The sequence below is a fragment of the Silurus meridionalis genome, chromosome 11, assembly GCF_014805685.1.
Source record: "Silurus meridionalis isolate SWU-2019-XX chromosome 11, ASM1480568v1, whole genome shotgun sequence".
Taxonomy (NCBI): Eukaryota; Metazoa; Chordata; class Actinopteri; order Siluriformes; family Siluridae; genus Silurus; species Silurus meridionalis.
This window is the reverse complement of record NC_060894.1, coordinates 22,641,809-22,667,164: the sequence shown is the minus strand read 5'-3', so window position 1 is coordinate 22,667,164 and position 25,356 is coordinate 22,641,809. Positions and strand designations below refer to the sequence as shown.

At 40.5% G+C, this 25,356-nt stretch overlaps 1 protein-coding gene across 2 annotated transcripts; it reads right to left on the bottom strand.

The window, feature by feature from the left end:
* Nucleotides 1-9,515: 9,515 nt before the first annotated feature.
* Nucleotides 9,516-24,047, bottom strand: wnt11 (wingless-type MMTV integration site family, member 11). Of its 2 annotated transcripts, none has more exons than XM_046860376.1 (6): nucleotides 23,574-24,047; nucleotides 18,521-18,721; nucleotides 16,363-16,589; nucleotides 14,326-14,606; nucleotides 13,369-13,661; nucleotides 9,516-9,883 (listed from the first exon to the last, which is right to left on the bottom strand). In XM_046860376.1, exons 2-6 carry the CDS (start codon nucleotides 18,607-18,609, stop codon nucleotides 9,709-9,711), a joined length of 1,065 nt encoding a protein of 354 aa, XP_046716332.1. In that variant the 5' UTR covers nucleotides 18,610-18,721; nucleotides 23,574-24,047; the 3' UTR covers nucleotides 9,516-9,708. The 2 variants fall into 2 exon arrangements, with proteins under 2 accessions (XP_046716332.1, XP_046716333.1); XM_046860377.1 differs by having other exon boundaries at nucleotides 18,521-18,718.
* Between the last annotated feature and the right edge of the window lie 1,309 nt (nucleotides 24,048-25,356).

The following is a 25,356-nucleotide window of genomic DNA, read 5'->3' as shown; positions in this document are numbered from 1 at the left end:
CTCTCTCTCTCCCTCTCTCTCTCTCTCTCTCTCTCTCTCTCTCTCTCTCTCTCTCTCTCTCTCTCTCTCTCCCTCTCTCTCTCTACTCCCAGTTCTGAATTCGAGATGTCTGTAGCTCTGCAGTGTCTCTGGTCCCGTCCCAAACCATGGTTCACTTATAACTCCTGTTATCGAACCTCTGATGTTGTTTTATTGACGTCAGGAAGTTTTGATCTCGTCTGTAATCAGGTTTTTGTAGCTGAACATGCGCTTTAGGATTCTGCAGTCGAGAGTGAGCCGTGGGCCATGAGCTCCGTCGTCCAACAGCATGAGTTTTTATTTTTATTTTTATTATTATAATTATTTTAAAAGCCTGTGTAATGAGAACAGAGGTAGACGATGGTGATGAAATCAGCGAGGTTGTGCTGAGCACCGGGCCAAAGCAATTACTCGCAGCAATCAACCGAACGCAAGCGCAAGCCAAAGGTGATTAAATTCAATCCCAGTGTAATGGAGGCTGGTGGTGGTGTGTGTGTGTGTGTGTGTGTGTGTGTGTGTGTGTGTGTGTGTATGGGGTAAGGTGGTGGGGGTGGGGGAGAGTCACAGAGAAGACGTTTAAAACCGCTGTAAGACTCAGTAGCTTGCGACGGTCACCATGTTTGTTGACTTTTGATCACTGCGTGTCTTCGGGGACGTGATCACGTTTACTGGTATTACAGGAAAGGTTTTTCCAGGTTCAGCTCCCTCCTCTGAGCTGCCATCACCACGCGCTTCATTCGCACATACTTTCAGACGTTTTTTCCATTTGGAAGGCCAGGAGAACTCACTGCCAGCACTTCATTAGCTGAAATTTCTTCGCTTGTTTTCGTTTCACTCATTCCATTAGATTTTTCACATCAGTGGGACCATGATTAATCTAACCATCGTCCTAATAGCGCTCCGGGATTAGTGTTTTTACACCTGTCTCTCTTCACGTGCGGGCCTGTCACATGGTCTGTACAGTGATCTTAATTAAAGTTAGAGATATATTTTAAACGTGATTGAGCGTGAATTTTTGTTTTTCCTTCTTAAACACGTGGCTGAGTTCGCAACGCTAAAACCTGTGTGGTTTTAACCCGCCATGACACACGAACATTCCTCGCTGTAATGAATTAACGTGGACTCGGTTTGAGAGGAAAGTCCCACTTGTGTGTAAGTGTGTGTGTGTGTGTGTGTGTGCCCTAAACTCTATTTTAAACTTAGTTCTGAACAACCAAAAATTTCAGAAGATTTATTTTAATTGAAAACATTATGGATGAGCTCCTCCTTCACACTGCGTGTTGTGATGATGTTTTGCTAGCTAGCTATACTATCAGAACACAAAAAGTAGCTGCAGTTACAGCATCCCAGTGCAATGCAGTGTGAAAATATAATATGGTTTCATATAATATATAGTATTTTATAGGAATATAATGAATATCATTATTATATACAATATATAATGTTAATAAATGTGACGCTTATGAAAGAAACCTCACGGATTGGCTGGTTTGAGACACTTCACATACACCAGAGTGCCAAATGTGCTAAAGAACTTTTATCTGCAACTCAAACCATTCTCCATTCTGACATAAACCACTAAAGGGCGGGGCTTAATGTCACTTTTATCTCACTGGCTAGTGTGAAATACTGAATAAACAGCTCCAGAAAGTAGCCTTGTCAGTGCTGTGAACTGGGGAAAATGTTCTGGATGTGGTTACTTCAGTAATTAATGAGATGTTTAAGACCCATCCAGAGAGAAGTGCATAATAGTCGAGGAGCTGTCCATCCAAACATTTCACATAAACTTGCAGAGCATAAATGAAACTCAAGCAGTGCTTCATTAACCATGATTAGTGATATTCCTCTGGGTTATGATCTGGATTATATACAGTAGACTGCAGTTGTAGTCTGAGAAACAACTGCTGATTGGCTGATAATCTAATAAGCTCCAGAGCAGAGCTCCAGAGCAGATCTCCAGAGCAGAGCTCCAGAGCAGGTCTCCAGAGCAGGTCTCCAGAGCAGGGCTCCGGGGCAGGGCTCCAGAGCAGGGCTCCAGAGCAGGGCTCCAGAGCAGGGCTGAGCAGGGCTCCAGAGCAGGGCTGAGCAGGGCTCCAGAGCAGGGCTCCAAAACAGGGCTGTGATCAGGTAGGTTTATGTTCTTGTTTTGCAAGTTATTTACTGTAATCCCACAATCCTGAATCACACACTTTGACATCAGAAAATATTTAAAAGGAGGTGGTATCAAAAAGTTTAGAGACTAGTTTTGTAACACGCCAACAGATGTGCCAAAAGACATGGTCCAGTGTACATCGGGAGCCGTGCAACTGGTGCTGTTTTGGCACGCTTCGAAAAGAAGACTTTCAGGACACGTTCCAGAAGAGCACTGGGAGCACTGGGAGCACTGTATTACTGTACTATTTTGAAGGTGATACTTTCTTGTAAACAGAGCGAGTCAAAACTTTATGATACCATCTTGTGTTAGCATTTAAACTCTGAGTTAAATGTTATGGTTTAAAACGTAACTTCCAGAGAAAGATAACAGTCAGCAGCAGTCATCCCGGGTAACGTAACCTTCAGGGATGCGGCATGATTTGCGCAGAGCGTCATAGCAACATGCAAGAAAATTCCCCACAGGGCCGTGCTGATGATGGTCGTTTCACTCAACACACACCGGAGAGACGTACGGGTGAAAAGTGCGTTCACTGTGTGGCTCACTACATCACAATAGCTTTATACCTCTGCAGTCAGGCTGCTTTGTCTCCAGATACAATGAGCAGCGAACCCACATCGAGCACAAAACAAACCCTGGTGAAGTTTATGGTCTTCTGTGTGCTTCTCTTCTCTTCTCTTCTCTTCTCTTCTCTTCTCTTCTCTTCTCTTCTTACATCAACAGATAAAAAAAGATGATAGAGCCATGTTTATGGAAGGAGTCTCCAGTGTCTGAGGTGAAGCTGTAAGTTGCTGTAAGAAAAGAATCTTCTTCGTGGTGGCACTGAATTAGCGTGGATTAATTTTAGACATGTTGCCATGGCTGCTCATCAGGGATTAATGCACACATTCACCTTAACTGTTAAAATTCTGTAAAGCTGCTTTGAGACAATGTCTGTTGTGAAAAGCGCAATAGAAATAAACTTGACTTGACTTTAGATATCAGCCTGAAATGTGTTCTATATTATAATTCTGAGGAAACACATGACTGGGTGTCACATTAATGTTTGATATGTTTGGAATTGTAAAGTATTTCTTTTCTATAAAAATATTTGCTGATGTTTAATATAACCTTTCAGACTTTTACGTGGGTCACGTGATAAGAGATTGACGTCTGAGCTGATGTCTCGGTCACGCCCACCAAGGTAATTAGTGCCTCTATAAGGACGGGAACGATCCCACGTCCTTTCTCTAACGTCTCTCCTTCAGAAAGCGTGTTGGTGTGCATAACAAAAGCCGACCCCCGGGTTTTCGAGTTGTCCGGCCCCCATTATCTGACTGCTGGGCTTCCGTTTCAGTGCCTTTGAGGCTTTTGGGGCAGGAGGCAGAGGCAGGGGCCGAGTTCACACTGAGTTTCAGGAATGCTCATTCTCTTCCTTTTTTAAAAAAAGGTCAAAACAAGGTCGATCCGATCAGGTCGATGAGACTGAGGGTGCTTTGGATCAGAAATTTGACCTGTTTGATTTTTAGCACAGAACTTCATGACGTTGTAAAGTTCTCAGCTCTTCAGCGCATCCGGTAGCTTTTTTTAAGCTTTTAACAAACTGTCCATGTGCAGAGACTCTAATTACACAGAGTTACATTCACCAATTCCATAAACACGCAATTCGCTGATCAAAAAGACCCAAAACCCACGAAGCAACAAACAGAACGAGTTCAAAAGTGCTTCAGCTCAAAGAAAAAAAGGAGTGATGAATCTAATGTGTAAGCACACGAGAAACCAGAAATTTGAGATTTCAAACTAAAATTGTGCTTGACTTTGCCTTTATACTCCGACATCAAAGAAAACCACTGTTCATACACACACCAGAAAATAAATACACAATACTGTACTCATTACCTACTCTGTTACTGCAACGAGCTGCATTTCAACACCAGACCTTCTGGTTTTATTTTCCTTAATGGAAATGTTGAAAACTGACTCGATTTCTAACATTTAACAATTAAACCAAAGAAAGTGTTTTCAGGTAAAGCCATCAGTGACAGGATTCATTTCTGTTCTCTAACTCCAGAGAGAAAAGCGAGAGAAAAGGAAAAAAAAAAGCTACGATTTGACCCAAAGTGCCAAACATGGCAGCCTTTGGAAAACGTATAAATCAGAACGACAGATGAGGCGAGGATATGAGACACACAGCGGGGCCTCTGTGAGAACGAGAGAAAGCAAGAATGAGGAGGACAGAGGAACTTATTCTCATTAAAGTCTCAAATTATCTCATGTTTAATCCAACAAATTAGCAAGAACGCCTGCGAGCTAAACTCCGGAAAACTCATAAATCGATGGAGAGTATTTAACAGAAGAGAGCAGCTTTTGGAGGAAAGACAAGAAAGACAAAGAGACAGAAAGAGAGAGAAAGTGAGAGAGAGTTCACAGCCCTCAGTAATGCTCTAATCCTGTGCTCTGTTAATAGACACAGTCATGCGTCCTCTCAGTTAGAACCATGGAGCTGTTGAAAGCAAATGATGGAAGGACAACGAGGACAACTGCCCCTCCTCTAACCACCCCATAAACATTTAGAAAACCCTGTCTGAACCCTGAAACAATCCTCAACAACTACCCCCGACTTCACCAAACAACCTTAAAGCCCCCAAAGTAATAAAAAAAATAAAGCTCCCCTGAAGTTCTCCAAACACCTCTAAAATGTATTAATCTCCTCCAAACTCCGCCCCAAAATCTCTGAAAAAATACCAACATCTGTATACGTCACCCCATACTGGCAAAAAACTATACCCCTTTCTATAATCTCTGCTTTATATACAAAAAACTGACACCATTCTTTCCAAACATCTCCATAAGGCCAGAACCATCTCTCAAGCTCCACCCCATCTCCAAAGAAATTATAGCAACCTCCCAATCTTTTCTTTATTTCTTTTTTCAAATGTCTTTAAATGTTTAAAAATAATTTCTCCTTTACGCAAATACGAACCACAGTAAAAAAAACACACCATCCCTTTCCAAATGTGTGATATTTACCCCCAAATCCCTACATACCTTCTTCAACCTCATCAAAAATCCCAGACACCACCTGTGACTCAACATACCTACAACATTAATCCAAAATATTTCAAAACTTCCAAACTGAAACTACCTCAAAACCCCAATTTTATCTTCCATCTGAACACACAGTGCTGTATTTCAGCTCCAGCCCCGACCAAGAATCTCTCAAAACCCAAACCCCACCCAAACAACCCTGGAAAGAAATCACTCTGATGCTCTTCAACCAAACAAAAACTTTGAAACCCCTCAAGAACATCCTTATGCTTAATAACCCCATACACACTCACACACACACACACACACACACACACACACACACACACACACTCACACACACACACACACCTCTATCTGCCCTCGCTGTAACACCACCTTGAGTGTGTCGACAGGCTGAGCTCTGAGTGCTGAGGTTCTTTATTCATCATTGTACCTGCTGCAGACATGAAAACACACACACACACACACACACACACACACACACACACACACACACACACACACACACACACACATATTTTCAGTCGACATACCTCACCATCCTGCCCCTCGACACTTTCCATTCTTAGCACGGTGACTTTGACAGCATGACAGAAAGGTCACTTGTTTTATTACTCACCAAACGTGAACATGTTTCCAACTAACCTAAGAAAAGATTCAACCTGCTACAACTCCAGGTGTAAATGTTCTTGCTAGGTTTTGAAGGTTAGAAATTTCTAGCTGGAACTAAATGTTGCTTGTTTATTATCTACTACAAGTTCGCTTTCAAACATCTGAAACAATCCTCTCAGACCTCCTGCAGGTTCAAAAAGCTCCACCAAACATCTTTTAAATCTTAACATGATCAAGGTGTTGGGATCAAGCCTCTGGTTTCATCATCTCTAGTTCAGCTGGTGTGAACTTTCTGAAGTCTTTAGATGCTCAGTTTTGAAGATATATCTGAACTGGGTTCTGGCAACTTGATGTGGCTTGTTATCTGCCAGAAGAACTTTTCCAAACTGGACCCAAAAACTGTCCTTTAAATCCTTCAATGTCTCCTATTAATACAGAGTCTCCCCACCTTACGAACGAGTTACGATCCAAACGACTGTTCGTACCATGAATTTGTTCATAATTTGTTACTGTGTTCGTTATTGATGACGCATATCTCCTAATGATGTAAGAGCTATAAATACCCAAATAAACAATAAAATATACGAAAACAAATCTAAATATTCTATACAATATTTTGTATTAAGTAATAAAAAATAAATAAAAATAAATAATACAAAGTTTTCACTTACAAAATTCATTTTTTCATTCAGTCTGTAGACTCAAAACCATACAAAAACTCTGAAAACCAGACCAGATCAAAGGTTCCCAAACTACCCCAAATCTCCTTCAAAGCTCTGCTTGGTTCAGTCTGGATGAAAGCTGTATTGCTAAAGAAATGTTTTCGGAGAGTAAATGATTTGATGTTGCCTCCAGTCTTTGTCTGAATGACTGTACAAATTCTCCTTCAAAACCCTGCTTGGTCTCAATTTCATTCTCTACAGTTTGACATTTCTAACTTCTACTATTTCTGGATATATATTTGGACTGTAACTGATTTGAAGTGTTTGACATTTCTTCCTTCTCATTTGCCTCACAGACTTTCCCCGTCTACCCCTAACAACTGTCATTTTTAACCATCAAAGCCCTTCCAAACTTCACCAGTATCCTCAAGTCATCCTCAAGCTATCCTCAACCCTGTCTGAGTTCACCCAAAACCCTCCAAACTTCTCAAACCTGCAACAAAACTCTATCAAACCATCTTTCATCATCTACACTTCAGCTTGGTTTGATGTTTCTAGTTTCGACTTCTTGCAGTTATATTTAGGTTGTTACTGATTTACTTATCCGCTGCCAAAACAAACCCCACCAAACTTCTAAAGCCTCAAGGCTCCCTCAAACCTCCTTTATAATGTTGTTTGCATTTTATCCAAGTGTAAATTTCCTTTTCCAGGTGGAGTACATAACCCTCTGTGGAATGATATTCAGGTGGAGTTTCTGTGGTGGTCTTCTGAACATCTCCTCATGTCTGTGTACTGTGGTAAACTTTGATCGTTAAAAGCCCATGCTAATCATGCTAGGTTATAAAATAAACCCATGCCGTAAAAACATCCTAATTGCTAATGAGATTCTAATTGCGCCAGGGTTAGAGGGGCTCATGGGGCCTTTCGGGTGTCCTCTGATTGTTCTCTTGGCAGCAGGTTTTGATGGGACATACATCCGTGACTCATTCGCTTCGTTCGCTCATTTAACACGTAACACTGAAAACGTGTTCAGGAAGGACCATTGACTTGGATCTTTTACAGCGTTGTTTCTACCATTTTTTTTCCCCCTTAAACTCACCGACCCGCTTCAGCTGTGCGTGTGTAGAGTCATGTGGTTTGACCTCTTCGTGCTGATTGGTCAGAGTGATTATGGGGAAACAGCAAAGCTCAGCAGAATCGAAGCGAATCAAATCGCAAAATGGTGCAAATTAAAATCGAAATGATTTGAAGACGGAATGAAACGCGATTCCGTGTTCCCCTCTGTTCCGCAGCATTTTATTTCTTCAGCCTTTATTTATAATACGTTTTTTAATCAATGCTAGATTAAAAAAAAAAAAGAATCAATTTCACGCTCGTTTTTCTGGCCTGCCTTCCCCAAACCCCCTCAAGGTGTACTGAGGATTTTCACCGCACCCCAAAAACCAAAGTACCCTAGAACGCAGAAATCCAGGACACAGCACACAGTGGTGGAGCTTTTCTTCGTTCTCGTCCCCACTGCGTTCCAGAGCACTTTCCCAGGGTTGTTAACGTGTCGAGTGGCTGCTCCGTGCCCTCGTAGCGAGCTCAGGCTGATTTATACTAGCATCAGGCCAAATTGTGATGAATTGTATTTGTTCAAGGGAGGCGACTCGAACTGATTACCGCAATGCCGAGCATTTAAACCTGCAACCCTCCACAACGTCCTCCATCACTCCTGAGCTAGACACAACACAAAACACACAGCCACGTCTAGGTAACATTCAGGAAAAAAATCTTTAATTACTCTATAAATATTTATTTTTTTAATTCAGCATACAAAAAGGACAGTATGTACATCCACAGATAAGTGGTTCATGATGTGCGGTTGGTTGGTTGGTTGGTTGGTTTGTTATTTTTGTTGAAAACTTCAGCAACAGTGGATAAAAAAAAAATCCGAGGGTCCTGCATGCACGGGATAAATATATAAACACGGATATTTTCTCCCATCAAAATCATAATTGTGGATTATTCAGACCGAGACGCACAAACCGTTCCACAAGTTCACGTCTGGTTCAGTCTCTTTCACTCGTCCATGAAAAATGAAGAAAAAAAAAACTAAACACCACCTCCTGAAGCGTGATGGTTTATTTCCCCAGGAATGAAGTGAGCGTGTCCGTTTCCACGGGACAGACCCAGGGCTGAGTGAGAGCAGAGAGCAGAGCATCCAACAGCAAAATAAACTCTCCATATCCAGGTATTACACACGATTTTACAATTTTAAAAAAAATGACATGTCCCAGTTCTCTTTATACCAGCGGAACATGATGGAAATAAACAAGAAGATCTCTGCAAAAAAGTCCAATTTTTGATTTTTTTTCCCTCCTGATATTTATAAGGACATTTCTTTTCCAGTATTGTACAAGAAAATAAAACTTTAATATCCAGATATATAAAATATGCTTAAACAATGAGTAAATTCTCTTTAATAACGGCAGGTCATTGAAAAAAAAATAAAACATTTCTCTGTGAGTATCATACAGTAAAATAAAATAAAACTCTGAATATAATCTGCACTTTAAAAAATTACAGAGTTCTTTTTAGGATGGTTTTGTTTTATAAAAAAATTTAATGCAATTCATGGAAAGTGAAAAATGATCCTCTGGGCTGTTTTTTTTTTCCTGTAAAACAATATTTATAGTACAAATAAAATATTTTTTTAGCATATCGTATATGAAAATAAACTCTTGAAATCCTGATACAAGGGATTAATACCAAAAAAGACATTTGTCTTCAGGACAGATGTGGAAAAAAAAAAAATCCAGTCTCTGAAATGTATCATTTTTGCAATAATAATAATAATAATAAAAAAATCCTCTTGTAAACTGCATAAGAATGAAACCTCTGAAATGATCTGCCTTTAAAAAAAATACATACAAATTAAACAAATAAAACAATAAAAACACATTTTTTAAGTCAGTTGTTAAAAAAATAAAAAATTAAAATGAAAAAAGTTTGGAGAAGAATTTTTATGATCTACTATCAAAAACAAAAAATGTAAAAAAAAAAAAAAATTATTGGGTGAAATAAAATATAAAAAGATATTTCAAAAAAAAAAAAAAGCGTAGTGCTTTTGGTTACAGATCGTCAGCGTTCCTGAATGCAGGATACGTGTTATAAATGCGTTAGAATTCCAGCTCGGATCGTCACTCTGTGAGTGTGTGTGTGTGTGTGTGTGTGTGTGTGTGTGTGAGAGATTTATTTACACACGTATCTCTCCACAGTCCTCTCGCACTTCTTGCAGGTGACGTAGCAGCACCAGTGGTACTTGCAGTGACAACGCTCCACCACCTTCTCGGAGTACGGGTTGTATCCTCGTCCACAGCACATCAGGTCGCAGCTGTCGCTTCCGCTCGAAGTCTTGTTGCACTGCCTGCATGACGGACCAGAACTGTGGTTAGATATCGCCGGAACAAAGCCCCTTCAAGGCCTGGTTTCTGTCCGAACCTTTAAACCGTTAAAACCTGACCTGACGCGTTTGAGCAGACGGAAACAACGCCAGACCTCAGGTTACCATGGTTACTTAGTAGTTCAGAACGCTGGATTTTTTATAATCTAACAGCAGCTAGCATTCGTGTAAATTTAGATTCAGCTGGGCCTCGATGGTCAAAGAAGTTCAGCACGTCGGATAAGCTAACACGTAATTCTCATAACGTTAGCAGAAAAAAATAGCTTGCAGTTTCAACTATCAGCTTTCAACTCAGCTATCCAAACATTTAGCTAGCTGCTAGCATCATGCTCGTTCTGTATCTCAGACTTACACAATGGTTTTCACAGTATTTTATATACATTTTATTAAAATGGATAAAATCTAATGAAATAAACAAAAAGAAGGAAAAATGATAATGGAACTAACTGTAATTGCTAACTTAGAAGGTTGAGAAGGAAATCTAGCCACATAAAAGGCGAACAATCAGTAGCTAATCAGTAACTAGCGAGCTAATCATTAGCCGTGTATTTCAGGTGAGTTCGTATGAATCGTTAGCTAGCATCCTCTTCCTCAGTGTTTAAAATCGTCGTCACTGAAACTCCACACACTCCAGCGGGACTGCGTCATGAACTCGGCCTTTTCATTTACGCTAAACCCCTGAGGGGGCTAAAGTGAGCAGAGAATAGCGATGTCATAAATCACTCTCTCGAGCCCCTTCGCCATGACCACATTGTTTTATAACTGTGCTCTGTTAATGGCCTGTGTGCTGAAAGAGGGATGAAGAGAGGGATGGAGAGAGGGAAAGAGAGAGGGAAAGAGAGAGAAGTTGAGGAATGTTGTTATATAAAACTAGGACGGCTATTACTGAAGCTGAAAGCTCTGTCATGTAGCTAGTTACTGTCCCAACTGGAACAAAAGCCAGACTGTATTAGCATACGCTAGGCACTTTTTCTTAGCTATATATTAATTCTCACACATAAAATACCATGTTTGCTTGCTAGCGCTAACCCTGATAAATTGTAACAAGCAGCAGACTGTAAATAAAGCTAAAGACGTAGCTGACTATCCTGTTAGCTATGCTGCATTTTTCATAGAACAGGACCTAGCATGATTTGAGGGGAATTTTGAAACATGAAAGTCAACCATTAACATTGCTGTGAAACAAGCTTCTGTCACGAAGAAATGCTAAAACAAGCTATGGTTTAAAGCTAAACACCATCGTAGCTAGCCATCTTTTATGGTTTGTCATTTCATTTTCTTTGTATAATGTTAGCATGAAATAGCTAGCATTAAGGGCTGAATAATAAGGGCTAGTGCTAGCACGCCGTGAGCAGCTCCTATGCTAGCTCTCCTTTCATTGCCTGTTTGTTTTCTTGGAGATACGGATCTTATGGCTGAGCCTCAGGATGTTTTCGGCTGAAGACGGGACAAGAACGAGTGAGCGCGTTCTCCAGTCAGGAAGAAGAGGAGATAAGTGCGCACTTCAGCTCGTCACTCGATCTCCCGAGCTACAACAACACCGGCGCTAAGTTTATCCGAAGTCGGCGAGATAAGGAGCTCTGAGACCTGTTTTTGGAGAACGAGTCGTGGAAACACAACACAGAGAGGAAAGTAGAGGATGGAGGAGAGGAGAAGAGGAGGAGAAGAGGAGCAGAAGAGGAGGGAAGTGGTGTGTTTCAGGATGTAATCATGGGCTTAATGGCTTTTAAATGTCTGCTAAGGCTACCATCACATATCTCACCATCACAGGGAAAACACTGAGGGACATGAAGATTGCTAAGGGACATCAAGAACACTGAAGATCTTAGAGGAACTTAGGGAACACAGAAGGCACAAAGAACACTAAAGACACAGAGATCACTGAGGGACGTGGACAACTTTTGAAGGACCTGGTGGAACATGAAGAACACTAAGGGACACAGACAACACTGAAGGATGTGAAGAACACTGAGAGACCAGGAGAACACTGAGGGATAATGTGGAACATGGAGAACACTGAGGGAGATTGAAAACACTGAGGGATAAAGAACACTGAGGCAGATGGAGAACAATGGGGGATGTGGTGGAACACATAGAACACAGGGATGTGGGCAACACTGAAGGAAATGGTAGAACACTGAGTCATCTGGCATAAAAAAGAGAAAACACTGGGGAACACGGAAAAAACAGAGGGATGTCGAGAACATGATGAACACTGAGGAACACTGAGGAACATGGAGAACTGAGAATTGGTATTATTGAAGTAAATATAAAAAATAATAAATACATGAATGGATTGAGGACCGACTGCTCAGGCTAACGTTCTAACGTTCTAGCGTTCTTCAAAAAGCTCCTCCCTTTTCTCTGTGTTTTTTTTTGTGGCTCAGACGTGCCGTGTTGACATTTTGACTTCCACAAGACCTTCTTCACAACATTGCTTAGTTCTCCACCATGAGTCTCTATAGGTCAGGCTCGGGTTTATTATAGAGATAGAGAGAGAGAGAGAGAGAGAGAGAGAGAGAGAGAGAGAGAGATGATGTTCAGGGTGAAGGTGAGAGAAGAGGATCGTGTCTCAGCTCTTGACTGACTGGTGAGGGAGAAGTTCTAAGGAAGCCTGTATGGAAGAATAAATGAGTGAAAGGGGTCTGCATCTGATTGGTCGGCATCTCAAGGGCTCCGGGGACAATTTGGCTGCATGCGCTGTGTGTGTTAGTGCCGTAATCTCAGCCAGCCGTTTCCTCCCAGGACCATATCAGCAGAAAAGCTTCTGCCTCTGAATAGCTGCATTACTCACACACACACACACACACACACACACACACACACACACACACACACACACACAGAGATAACACACTGAGAGGCCACATTTGCTGCAGCCATGTCAGAGGCACGTGTACAACGAGCGCTAATTATAATACCTGCAACCTGACAGCTGGACAGGCAGGAGATTACAGGAGATCTAAAAAAGCTCCAGAAAAGGGAATTTTTGCACTGCATAGAGAACTCTGAGGACCAAGGAGAACACTGAGGAACATGGAGAACACTGAGGAACATAAAGAACACTGAGGACCATGGAGAACACTGAGGACCATGGAGAACACTGAGGAACATTGAGAACACTGAGGAACATGGAGAACAATGACACATATTGAGAACTCTGAGGGACATGGAGAACAATGACACATATTGAGAACTCTGAGGGACATGGAGAACAGTGAGGAACATGGAGAACAATTAGACATATAGAAAACTCTGAGTAACATGGAGAACACTGAATGGCATAACACAGAGGAACACGGACAATAGTGAGGGACACAGGAAACTCTGAGGGACATGAAAAATGATGAGAAAAATGGAGAACACCAAGAGACATGGAAAACACTAAAGAACATTCAGCTGTAAGGTAATGTTTTCCCTGATCCAGTCATTCACTCTGGGCGTCTCACCTGTCCTGAGTGCCGATGGATCCCATCTTCTCATTCTTGGTGCAGAAGTCAGGCGAGCTCTGCAGATACACCAGCTCGTTCTCTCGCACCGGTCGCACGTCGATGTCCTTGGGGACAAGTTGTTTGCGTGTCCCGGTAGGCTGGTGCTTTACTCTGGTGGCTGACAGGTACTTCGTCTTCAGGTCCTGAGCGATATCTTTCAGATCCTGTAGCCCTCGCCAACAGGTGCGGATGGAGCAGGAACCTGAGACGCCATGACACTTACATTTCATCACCAGAGCATCCTTCAGGGCCTGAGGAAAGCCACAGAGGTGAGTGGTGTAACAGGTTAGAGTGGTGTAACAGGTGAGTTTAGTGTTACAGGTGAGTTTGTTGTTAGAGGTTAGAGTGGTGTAACAGGTGAGTTTGTTGTTACAGGTTAGAGTGGTGTAACAGGTGAGTTTGTTGTTACAGGTTAGAGTGGTGTAACAGGTGAGTTTGTTGTTACAGGTTAGAGTGGTGTAACAGGTGAGTTTGTTGTTACAGGTTAGAGTGGTGTAACAGGTGAGTTTGTTGTTACAGGTTAGAGTGGTGTAACAGGTGAGTTTGTTGTTACAGGTTAGAGTGGTGTAACAGGTGAGTTTGTTGTTACAGGTTAGAGTGGTGTAACAGGTGAGTTTGTTGTTACAGGTTAGAGTTGTGTAACAGGTGAGTTTAGTGTTACAGGTGAGTTTGTTGTTACAGGTTAGAGTGGTGTAACAGGTGAGTTTGTTGTTACAGGTGAGAGTGGTGTAACAGGTGAGTTTGTTGTTACAGGTGAGAGTGGTGTAACAGGTGAGTTTGGTGTTACAGGTAGGGTTTAGTGTTACAGGTGAGTTTGGTGTAACAGGTGAGAGTGGTGTAACAGGTGAGAGTGGTGTAACAGGTGAGTTTGTTGTTACAGGTGAGGATTAGTGTTACAGGTAAGTTTGGTGTTACCTGTCGTCCCACTTCACTGTTGTGCAGGTGCATCAGTTTGTTTGGGTGTAAGCCCGTTTTCTTCTTTATCTTCATGGGAGCATCTGAGAACTTTGATCCCATGATGAGTCCATAGTGGAGGTTGTCAGCGCAGCCGCCCCACCTGTGCCCGGGTTCGAGGGCATCACCTGGGATGGGGCCGCAGGTACACATTCTCAGGTCTCCACTGGTGCACGCTCGGGCGATGGTATGGCTGATAGCGGCGGCGGACAGAGCATACACGAACGCCGCCTCCCTCGTTCCTGAAAGACACAAAGAGCAGCTGTGAATTTTATTCCATTTCACAAACAAAGAAATTGAAATGTTATCCAAACCATTTTAGAAAACACACATATTTAGGATACATTCTCTTGCTTTTTACTTTTAGTATCATTTTAATTATTTTATTGTTTATAATTATTATACCAACACTACTATCAATATACATGAACAACACAATACAGACCTCAAACACACACACACACACACACACACACACACACACACTAGGATAAATCAATTCTGTAAAGTGGGCACGAAAAACGATTCGGCGTGGGATCTGAGCAACGTTAGAGCAGATCAGCCGAGGAGAAAGGAGGCTATTGTTCACCATCATAAGAAACAAGAATGCTTCATGGAAAGACGGCTTCATCAAACAGAGCTCAGAGCTCCTTAACTCTCTCCTTCAGAGAAAGAGGAGAAGGGTTTAATCGTGTAGTGAAGGCTGAGAGAAATTCTCACTCTGAGTAAAAGCAGGTCGAAATCCTCAGAGGATGGTGTTGAAAACAGCACTAAACCAGTTCCACACTAGCATTAAACACACAATAAACCAGTACTAAACTAGCATTAAACACACAATAAACCAGTACTAAACTAGCATTAAACACACAATAAACCAGTACTAAACTAGCATTAAACACACAATAAACCAGTACTAAACTAGCATTAAACACACAATAAACCAGTACTAAACTAGCATTAAACACACAATAAACCAGTACTAAACTAGCATTAAACAAGTTCTTAGCTAGCAATAAACTAGCAGTAAATCACTACTAAATCAGTACTAATCCAGTACTAAACTACTACTAAACTTGCATTAAACCACTAATAAACCAGCAATAAACCAGTTCTAGATTAGCAAACTAAACCAGCATTAAACTAGAACTAAAACGATAGTGAACCAGCACTAATTCAGTTCAAAAGTAGCGTTAAATTAGTACACCAGCATTAAACTTACATTAAACTAGCATTAAACCAACACTAAACCAGTACTAAACTAGCATAAAACATATAATAAAGCAGCACTTAAACAGTTCACGATTAGCAAACAAACCCTGCACTAAACCAGCACTAAACTAGCATTAAACCAGAACTAAACATGCAATACTCCAGTACTAAACTAGCATTAAACCAGAACTAAACCAGCAAAAAACAAGCATTACACCAGAAGTAAACCAACACTTCTCCAGTATTAAACAAGCATTAAACCAGTAATAAAAGAGCAATAAACCAGGTCTAAACTCACATTAATTCATTACTAAACCAGTACTAAGCTAAAACAGTTTAAACTAGCATTAAACCAGTACTAAAAATTTGCATTACACTAGCATAAAAACTGTTAAACCAGTACTTAGTGATCAGTACTAAACTAGCTATAAACTAAAATTAAACCAAGACTAAATTTGTATTAATCCAGTACTACTAAACCAGCATTCAATCAGTAATTACAAACTACTGCACTGCTGAGTTCTGGATTGTAATTGGTCAGAAGTCAGGCGGTAATTAATTCTCTAGAACAGCAGCGCAGACAGTAGCGCAGGGTTACATGAATACACTCGCTCTGATACATTATGGTTTCCATAGAAACAGCTCGTTCACAGGGACGTGTCTATCACACACGTAAGGAGATGTTTATGTGATGTTTGTAGAAGAAGTCTTCAGTGTCACTGCTCAGATGAGTGATATATATATAGAGAGAAAATATATGAAGTATGGGGTTGAGTGTGTAACTCTGACCTCTCTCCAGGTCCGGGAGGTATTTGGGAGTGTTGATGGATGAGCAGTTCCAGCGCATGTCAGAGAACGTCTTCTGGCACGTCTTTTTGACCTCGCGTGCAGCCTGGACGATCACCTGCATGAGCTCCAGGTTAGTGCGGCAGAGCTGAGCCTGAGAGGAGACCAGGCCGGGGAGCGTCTTACACTGCTGAGTCTTATTAATGTGCTCCGGCGTCTGGGATAAAGCCCTGAAAACAACCACACACACACACACACACACACACACACACACACACACACACACACACAGAGTTAATGTATAAACATATATATAATTTATATACTACCAACAATAATAATAATAATAATAATAATAATAATAATAATTATAATAATTATAATAATAATATAATTATAATAAATGTTATAAAAAAGTAAAAAAAAAAATTATATTTCAGAAAATTTAAATACATAAAATTTATTTCAACCAAATAAAAAAGCCTAAGACTGAAACACAATATGCAATAAAATATTATAAACAATAATTACAAATGATTACAAATGATATTATAAATATTATTTGATATTTAATCATAATCAATTTGCAGTGAATAAATGAAATTTAGAGGAATAAATGATTGTAATCATCATTTTTAATTATATTTTCAGTCCCTGCTCAAACACAACTTGCATGTGATTATTAAAAAAATGTTGCTTTAAAAAAAGAAAAGAAAAATGCAAAGATTTCGCCAGACTGCTGATTGGTCATTAAAATCTGTTTTATTTTCCTTTATGTTTTTTTTTACAGTAATTATATTTTCATACTTTGGCTGCTGGAAATCTGTCGTTGCAGCTCCCACGTGATTACACGTGTGCTATATTAATCGGAGATTACTAGTTTGGCAATTAGGGTGTGACATCATGGTTAAACTTTTACGTGATTTCCACACGGTCTTTATCGAACATTGTCTCTGAATTGGTAAAAAACGCTCTGTGGCTCGATAGTTTGCTGTTTTTTGGTTCTTGTTCATGCTTGTGTTGCGTCTCCTGACGTGCTCCAGACGTGATTTAATCCCGACACGAGTGCGCGAGTGTGACACTGAGCTTTTGCTCGTGTTTTTGTGCGTCTCTGGGTCACATGTGAGAGAAGAGATATGATCGAGTGCAGGAAGGAGGAGGACGTGGCGTCACCGGCACGCGGGATAATGCGGGGAATGTTTCTGCCGAGGTTAGCAGATCTGGCAGGAGGAGGCCGGGGTTGAGATCGCCAGTGGAAAGCAGAGCTTTTTCCCAGCGGATCTGAACCCCACGGCTGTGAGATGATGCCAGAGCTTTAAATTCAGCCACGAGAATCTCTTCCAAAGCTTTAACCCTCCACAGTACTTTTATTGTTCTTCACATGATGACGGTAAAACATCTGGAATGTGGAAAGCTAATTATGAACTTGTGAACAATTACAGCATCGATTATCGATTTCATAGGAAAGAAACTGTTTGAAAAATGAGGATACCATGAAGACACACACACACACACACACACACACACACACACACACACACACAGCGACTCGCTGCCCTTAAGACTGGTAAAAATTACATTATCTATGGTTGCTGTATGGTCTGACACACACACACACACACACACACACACACACACACACACACATAAAGCAGTGTTCGTGAGAACGCGTATGCTCCATGCGCACCTTTTGCCTGTTTCGGATTAGGACCGAGGGGCCGCTACTTTCTGCCCCATGATAAGCCGTGACCCACGGACACCCCCTCGTACCCCCTCCCCGCACACACACACACACACACACACACACACGGGTAAATATACTCGCAGGTGTTTCTGCCAGCATGTGGTTTGTATTGTGCTCAGTGCTTTAGCATTTTACATTCCACTGTACATTCCACTTCACAGATTTTCACGTCGTTTCGCTGTTTATAAAGCGTTATAAATGATTTGTGCACGTGTGAAACGGTTACTGCTAAAGGTACCGGAGAAGCACCATGTTAGTATCGTCAAGGCGACTAGGATTAGTAGCTTTATTTTTAAGCGTGAAGGTTATTTAGTCCTCTGTGGTGTCTCAGCTCTCATGTAGGCTCCGTCCTGCTGAGTAGAACCTGACAGGGTTGTGTGATGAGGGTGTGTTAGAGAGAAGATCGGAGACACTCACAGCCATCGTATGGCGGCGCAGTGCTGAGACAGTGCCAACGTGAGCAGCGTGACGGCGCACAGCGGAAACGACACAAACTCGCTCTTCATCCTGAACACTTGGGTGCGTCTCGGGGTGGAAGCTCACGGAGATGATCACAGACCAGATGCCATGACGCGGACGCTTTCAGTCTTTCTCGTCTTCCTCGCTCTGTCTCTCCTGCTGGAGGAAAATGTTTCTCTTGTTAGAGTTCTGAGACAGTTATAATGTTTTTAGTTCACACGACGCCGTCTCAAGCACTCAGTTTATCTCGTCTCCACATCAGGAAATATTCTGAAGCATCCACCATCACTTAACTCCATCTGATCATCCAGATGTTTTATTTTAACTGATTAACAACCTGCAATCAAATACTTTCTCCAATAGAATCTACTGTGACAGATATTACCTCTGACTGAGGTCTCAAACGCTGAGCTAAAGAAAAAAAGCTACAAAATAGGAGACATTTATTTTCATTAAATATATATAAATATATCTATATCTTAAATAAGAAATATACACACATATTAAACCAAGTCAAGAAAATTCCACTAATTCCACATATCAATATATAAATCCATATTTAACCTTTATTCCACATTAATGTACAAAAGCTGCATTGTTCACGGTTTGATTTTATATTTCTGGCATTTTTGTTTCATTTACTTTCGTCTTTACTCCAGACAGAACTTCATCCACATCTGTATTTAATCATCGCTTTATTACATTTATTCCCCAATAATAATCATTATATAATCTCACATCTGCACTGATACTCAAATTTACAGATCAGAATTAGGATAGAGATTTTAGATGTATAGTTGATGATCCTGTGTGGAAACTGACCTGCGTTCTTTCACCATGGATTTGCTTTTAAAGTTCTGCAAATTGCACAACGTTCTGTACCTTCAGCGTTCTGAGCTTCAGAGTTTAGTGTATAATGTGCTTTAAGGCTAATCACTGAACAATAATCTGGACCATACACACTCCCTACATGCTCCATACACACTCCATACACACTCCCTACACGCTCCCTACGCGCTTCATACACACTCCATACATACTCCATACGCGCTCCCTACGCGATCCATAAACACTCCCTACGCGCTCCCTACATGCTCCCTACGCACTCCCTACACGCTTCCTACATGCTCCCTACGCGTTCCCTACATGCTCCCTACGCGCTCCCTACATGCTCCCTACGCGCTCCCTACATGCTCCCTACGCACTCCCTACGCACTCCCTACGCGCTCCCTACATGCTCCCTACGCGCTCCCTACGCACTCCCTAAGCGCTCCATACGAACTCCGTACGCACTCCATATGCACTCTGTACGCACTCCCTACGCACACCCTTCGCACTCCCTACACACCATTGAGCAGGTGAGGGTTAAGGGCCTTGCTCAGGGGCCCAGCAGTGGGAGCGCAGTGGTGGTGGCATTTAAACCTGTGATCCTCCAATCCAATGCCTTAACCACTGAGCTACAACTCCTATATATTACACACTATACACACAAAACACTACACACTACACACTATACACACAAAACACTACACACTATATATATACACACTATACACACACTATACACACTACACACTATATTACACACTATATACACACTATATTACACACTATATATTATACACTATACACTATACACTATATATTATACACTATACACACTATACACACAAAACACTACACACTATATATTACACACTATACACACTACACACTATATATTACACACTATACACACTACACACTACACACTACATACTATATATTACACACTATACACACTACACTATACACACTATATACTATATATTACACACTATACACACTACACACTATATATTACACACTATACACACTACACACTATATATTATACACTATACACACTATATTACACACTATATATTATACACTATACACTACACTATACACACTATATATTACACACTATACACACTATATATTACACACACTACACACTATACACTATACACTACACACTATACATACACACTATACACACAACACACTACACACTATATATTACACACTATACACACTACACACTATACACACACACTACACACTATATATCACACACTATACACACAACACACTATACACACAACACACTACACTACACTATATATTACACACTATACACACCACACTACACACTATATATTACACACTACACACTACACACTATAGACACAACACACTACACACTATATATTACACTATACACTACACACTATAGACACAGCACACTACACACTGTACACTATACACAATGCACACAACACACTGCACACTATATATTACACACTATACACATTACACCTCTACACAACACACTACACTATTTATTACACACTATACACTACACACTAAATGCTTAATACTGTACAATACAAGCTTTAATATTCACACACTACATACTCACCATCATACACAATACACCACACACCACACTATAGATTACACACTACACACTACACACTGTACACTATACACACTACACACCATACAGTACACACTACACTATTTATTACACACTATTACACACTACACACTTTTTACACACTACACTATTACACAACCCACCATACATTACACACACACACTACACACATTACACACTACACATCATACATTACACACTACACTCTACACCCATTACACACTACACATCATACATTACACACTACACAACACACTACACACTATACACTGTACTTTACACACTATACACTACACAACACACTACACACCATACAGTACACACCTCTTTATACATATTACACACTACACACTATATACTTTACACAACCCACCATACATTACACACTACACCATACATTACACACTACACACTATATTACACACTACACTATACACACTACACACTATATATATACACACACTATACACTATACATTACACACACACTACACACTATACATTACACTATACACACTACACACTATACACACTATATACACTATACACTACACAACACACTACACACTATACATTACACACAACACACTATATACTTTACACAACCCACCATACATTACACATTACACTACACACATTACACACACACCATACATTACACACAAAGTGTATTATACTATAAACAACCCACCACACATTACACACTACACACTACTTTACACACATTACACACTATATACACACACTATATACTATACAACTCATTACACATTACACACTACTTTACACCTCACACACTAAACACTAAACTACACCATACATTACACAATATACACACTTACACACTGTACACTACCCAACACACTATACACTACACACACACTACACACTACACACCATACATTACACACTACAAACTTTATACTACACACACACACCATACATTACACACTAATTTAAACACATTGCACACTACACACCATAAGTTACACACTACACTAAACATTACACATTACCACAGTACACAACACACTTAACATTACACAATACACACCATACACTACACAACATTATACATTACACACCACACACCATTGAGTACACAATACCCACTACACACTACACAACACACTAAACTTAACACACTACACACTGTAGATTATACACTATACACTACACAACACACTATCCACTGAACATTACACACTACACACTACACACTAAACCTATCACACCACACACCGTACATTACACACTATCCATTACACACTACACACTACACAACACACTAAACTTAACACACTACACACTACACAACACATTAAATTTAACACACTACACACTGTAGATTACACACTACACACCACACAACACACTATACATTACACACTATACATTAGGCACTGCACACTACACACACACTATATATATATATATGTGTGGTTTGGGATGTAGCAGGTAAAAGAAAAAAGCTGTTAAATGTTAAATCACCGGCTGCTTCTCGAACCACATGTGCGCTGCTTCCACACCTACTAACATGACTGGAGTCCAAATAGAATTCCTATAAACATTATTAAATGCCTTTCTAAGTGGATTGAATTCGTAGCTGTACGGTTTGGGATGCAGCCACCCACAGTTCACTGTCAACCCCAGAATTTAGCAGCTTTTATTCCCCAAACCACAACCTAAAGCAGACAGGAGTATAAATAGCTCTAAGAGTAATAGTTTAATTGTAATGCCATATAAATGAGTATTTAGTAGCCTGTGGCAGGATGTGGTTTGGGACACAGCCATGCGTTGTTCACTTTCATCCTCACCTTTCTACACAGTGAACCGCACGAATATATATATATAGAGATATTAATATTTTGCAAGGTCAGAAATAAACTGGGTAGTGTGAAGTTCTGTAGGTAAGACTGTGGTTTGGGATGCAGACTTGTAGAGTTCAGGATTTAACATTTACATAGAACAAGCTGAGTTTTATATATATATATATATATATATATATATATATATATATATATATATATATATATATATATAGTGCATAACGTAGTGTTTAATAAAGTGTCATGATGATTTGGGACATGGCCATGCATAGTTTATTTCCATGCTCAATATGATTAAAGATGTAATACACTCAGAGATTTTTGCTTCTATGTGTAAAGCAATGTAGTGCAGTAATAAGCAGTAACGACACACTGCAGAGTGAAATGAGGTGGAATAGGACACAGCCGTGCACATTTCTCTAACACAATAATCTATCTATTAATATAAAATATACAGAGTATATTATTGATATATACAGAGTAGGTTGAAGGTGCAATAATAAGCAGTAGTAAGAGTCTGTGTAAAGAGTAATGAGGTGGATTGGGACACAGCCGTGCACAATTCCCTCGCATGCTCTCCTGTTAGTTTGGATGAAACACAACTCATATGACTGCTGTGTACAGCGCAGTAATAATCAGTAATAAAGCCCCTGTGTAGTGTGTAATAAAGGAGCGTGTGGATTTGGAACACAGCCAAGCCCAGGTCGGATCTGTCCTCACCTTATAGAGAGCAGAAGCAGCGCGCGAGACGGAGCTTAAATCCGTGCAGGGGCAAAAAATCCGGGAGAGAAAATTTTGTTTAAAAAAAAAGCAAAGAAGGAAAAAGTTAAGTCCTTTATAATCCAATCCCAGGTTCGTGCGCGCGCGTTAATCCGGTTTAACACATCCGGGACCCGAACAGCACCGAGCGGTGTAATTCTTCACACACGGTCCCGAAGCAGAACAGCGCGCGCTCGTGCACTAACGTTCTCAGTGTGTCGCTCTCGCGCGCTGTACCGAACGCCTCCTCTGAGCAGACCGACGGCGCGCGCGCCTACTTATATATGTATGTATATGCACACACGCGCGAACGCGCGCGCTCTCCGGCGCGGCTTTTTCTCGGGCCCCCGGCTTTGATCTCCGCTCTGACGTCACGTGGAATTTGCATAAGTAAATCGTGTCCGCGGCGGCGGAACGCGGCGCGCGAGTCCGACAGGTCCGTGCATTTCCTTTCGCGCGCACTTTTTTTTATTTCGGTTTTTTTATCGCGCATGTCGTCGCTGTTTTCACATTATATCTCACACACACACACACACACACACACACGCACACATCTACATTCTTCTTTTAGTGTTTAAAACGTACAATAAATAGAAATATAATTAACAATAAACAGTAATAACAATATAAAATAAATAACTTTATTTATAAAATGGGTAATAATTTATAATAAAATGTTTTAACCCGAAGGATGAAACTTACATTTAAACCTCGACTTTGTGTGTATGGACAATAACTTCAATTATAAAACAACAATAATAATAACTAAATAAATAAAATTAAAATAATTATACAATTATTTTGCTTCAGAAGGAATGTTAGATAACTATAAAATACATAAATATTTAAAGGAAGAAATGAATGAAGAAAAATCATCACAAAACCTTTTTGTTTGCTTCCAAAAAGGAATATTAGATAACAAACAAAATCAATAAATAAACAAACATTTTGGTTTATTAACGAATTTACAATAATAATGATGCACTAATAATTGTATTCAAATTCTGCAGTAATGGAATAAATGAACACACTGTAGAATTGAACATCATTTTGAATAAAATATTTTGAGTCTAAAAATGATGGTCCATGTTGTGAAGGTGAACATGATTAATACTGAAATTAAACACGTCTCTGCAGTGTGTCCTGAGTGGAAACACGGAGTAGAGAGTGTGAGCTCTGTAGGTCCTACTGTCTCCAGGTCTTCTCCTAAATGTTACTGTCTTTCCTCTTACAAACCCACGACGCATTCTTTTCCTTCTCATACCATCTCACGTGCAGCCCTGCAGGTCCATTACCAGGTCAGGGTTCTGCATTTCAGCCTGCTGTGCTGCTCACCACAGAGAAGTTCTCTCCTCGTTCTCAAAACCTGCTTCATGAGCACCGGTTAGTAAGATCATAGAAAGCCAGAGAGAGATCAGCGAGTGCTGAGAAACCCAGCATGGTTTTATAGCGTGCAGAAATGAGCGTCTATAATGTGTGCTCATGCGTTACGCCGTTAACTCCACCGAGCGATTCACATCTTTACCGTGGAATCTAACGATCGGTTTAACAGCATCGGCTCTGCTGTAAATGTCTCCAGGATCCCCAACTGAGAGATTTTCCCCTAATTTACTGTCTCACAAACTATAAAGTTCATTTTACCAAAATAAGCTCAAAAAAGTCTCCTCTCGTTAAGAAATACAGATTTACATCATCGCCACAGGAACCCAATATCAGATCCTTTTCTTTCCTTTATACGAGAACA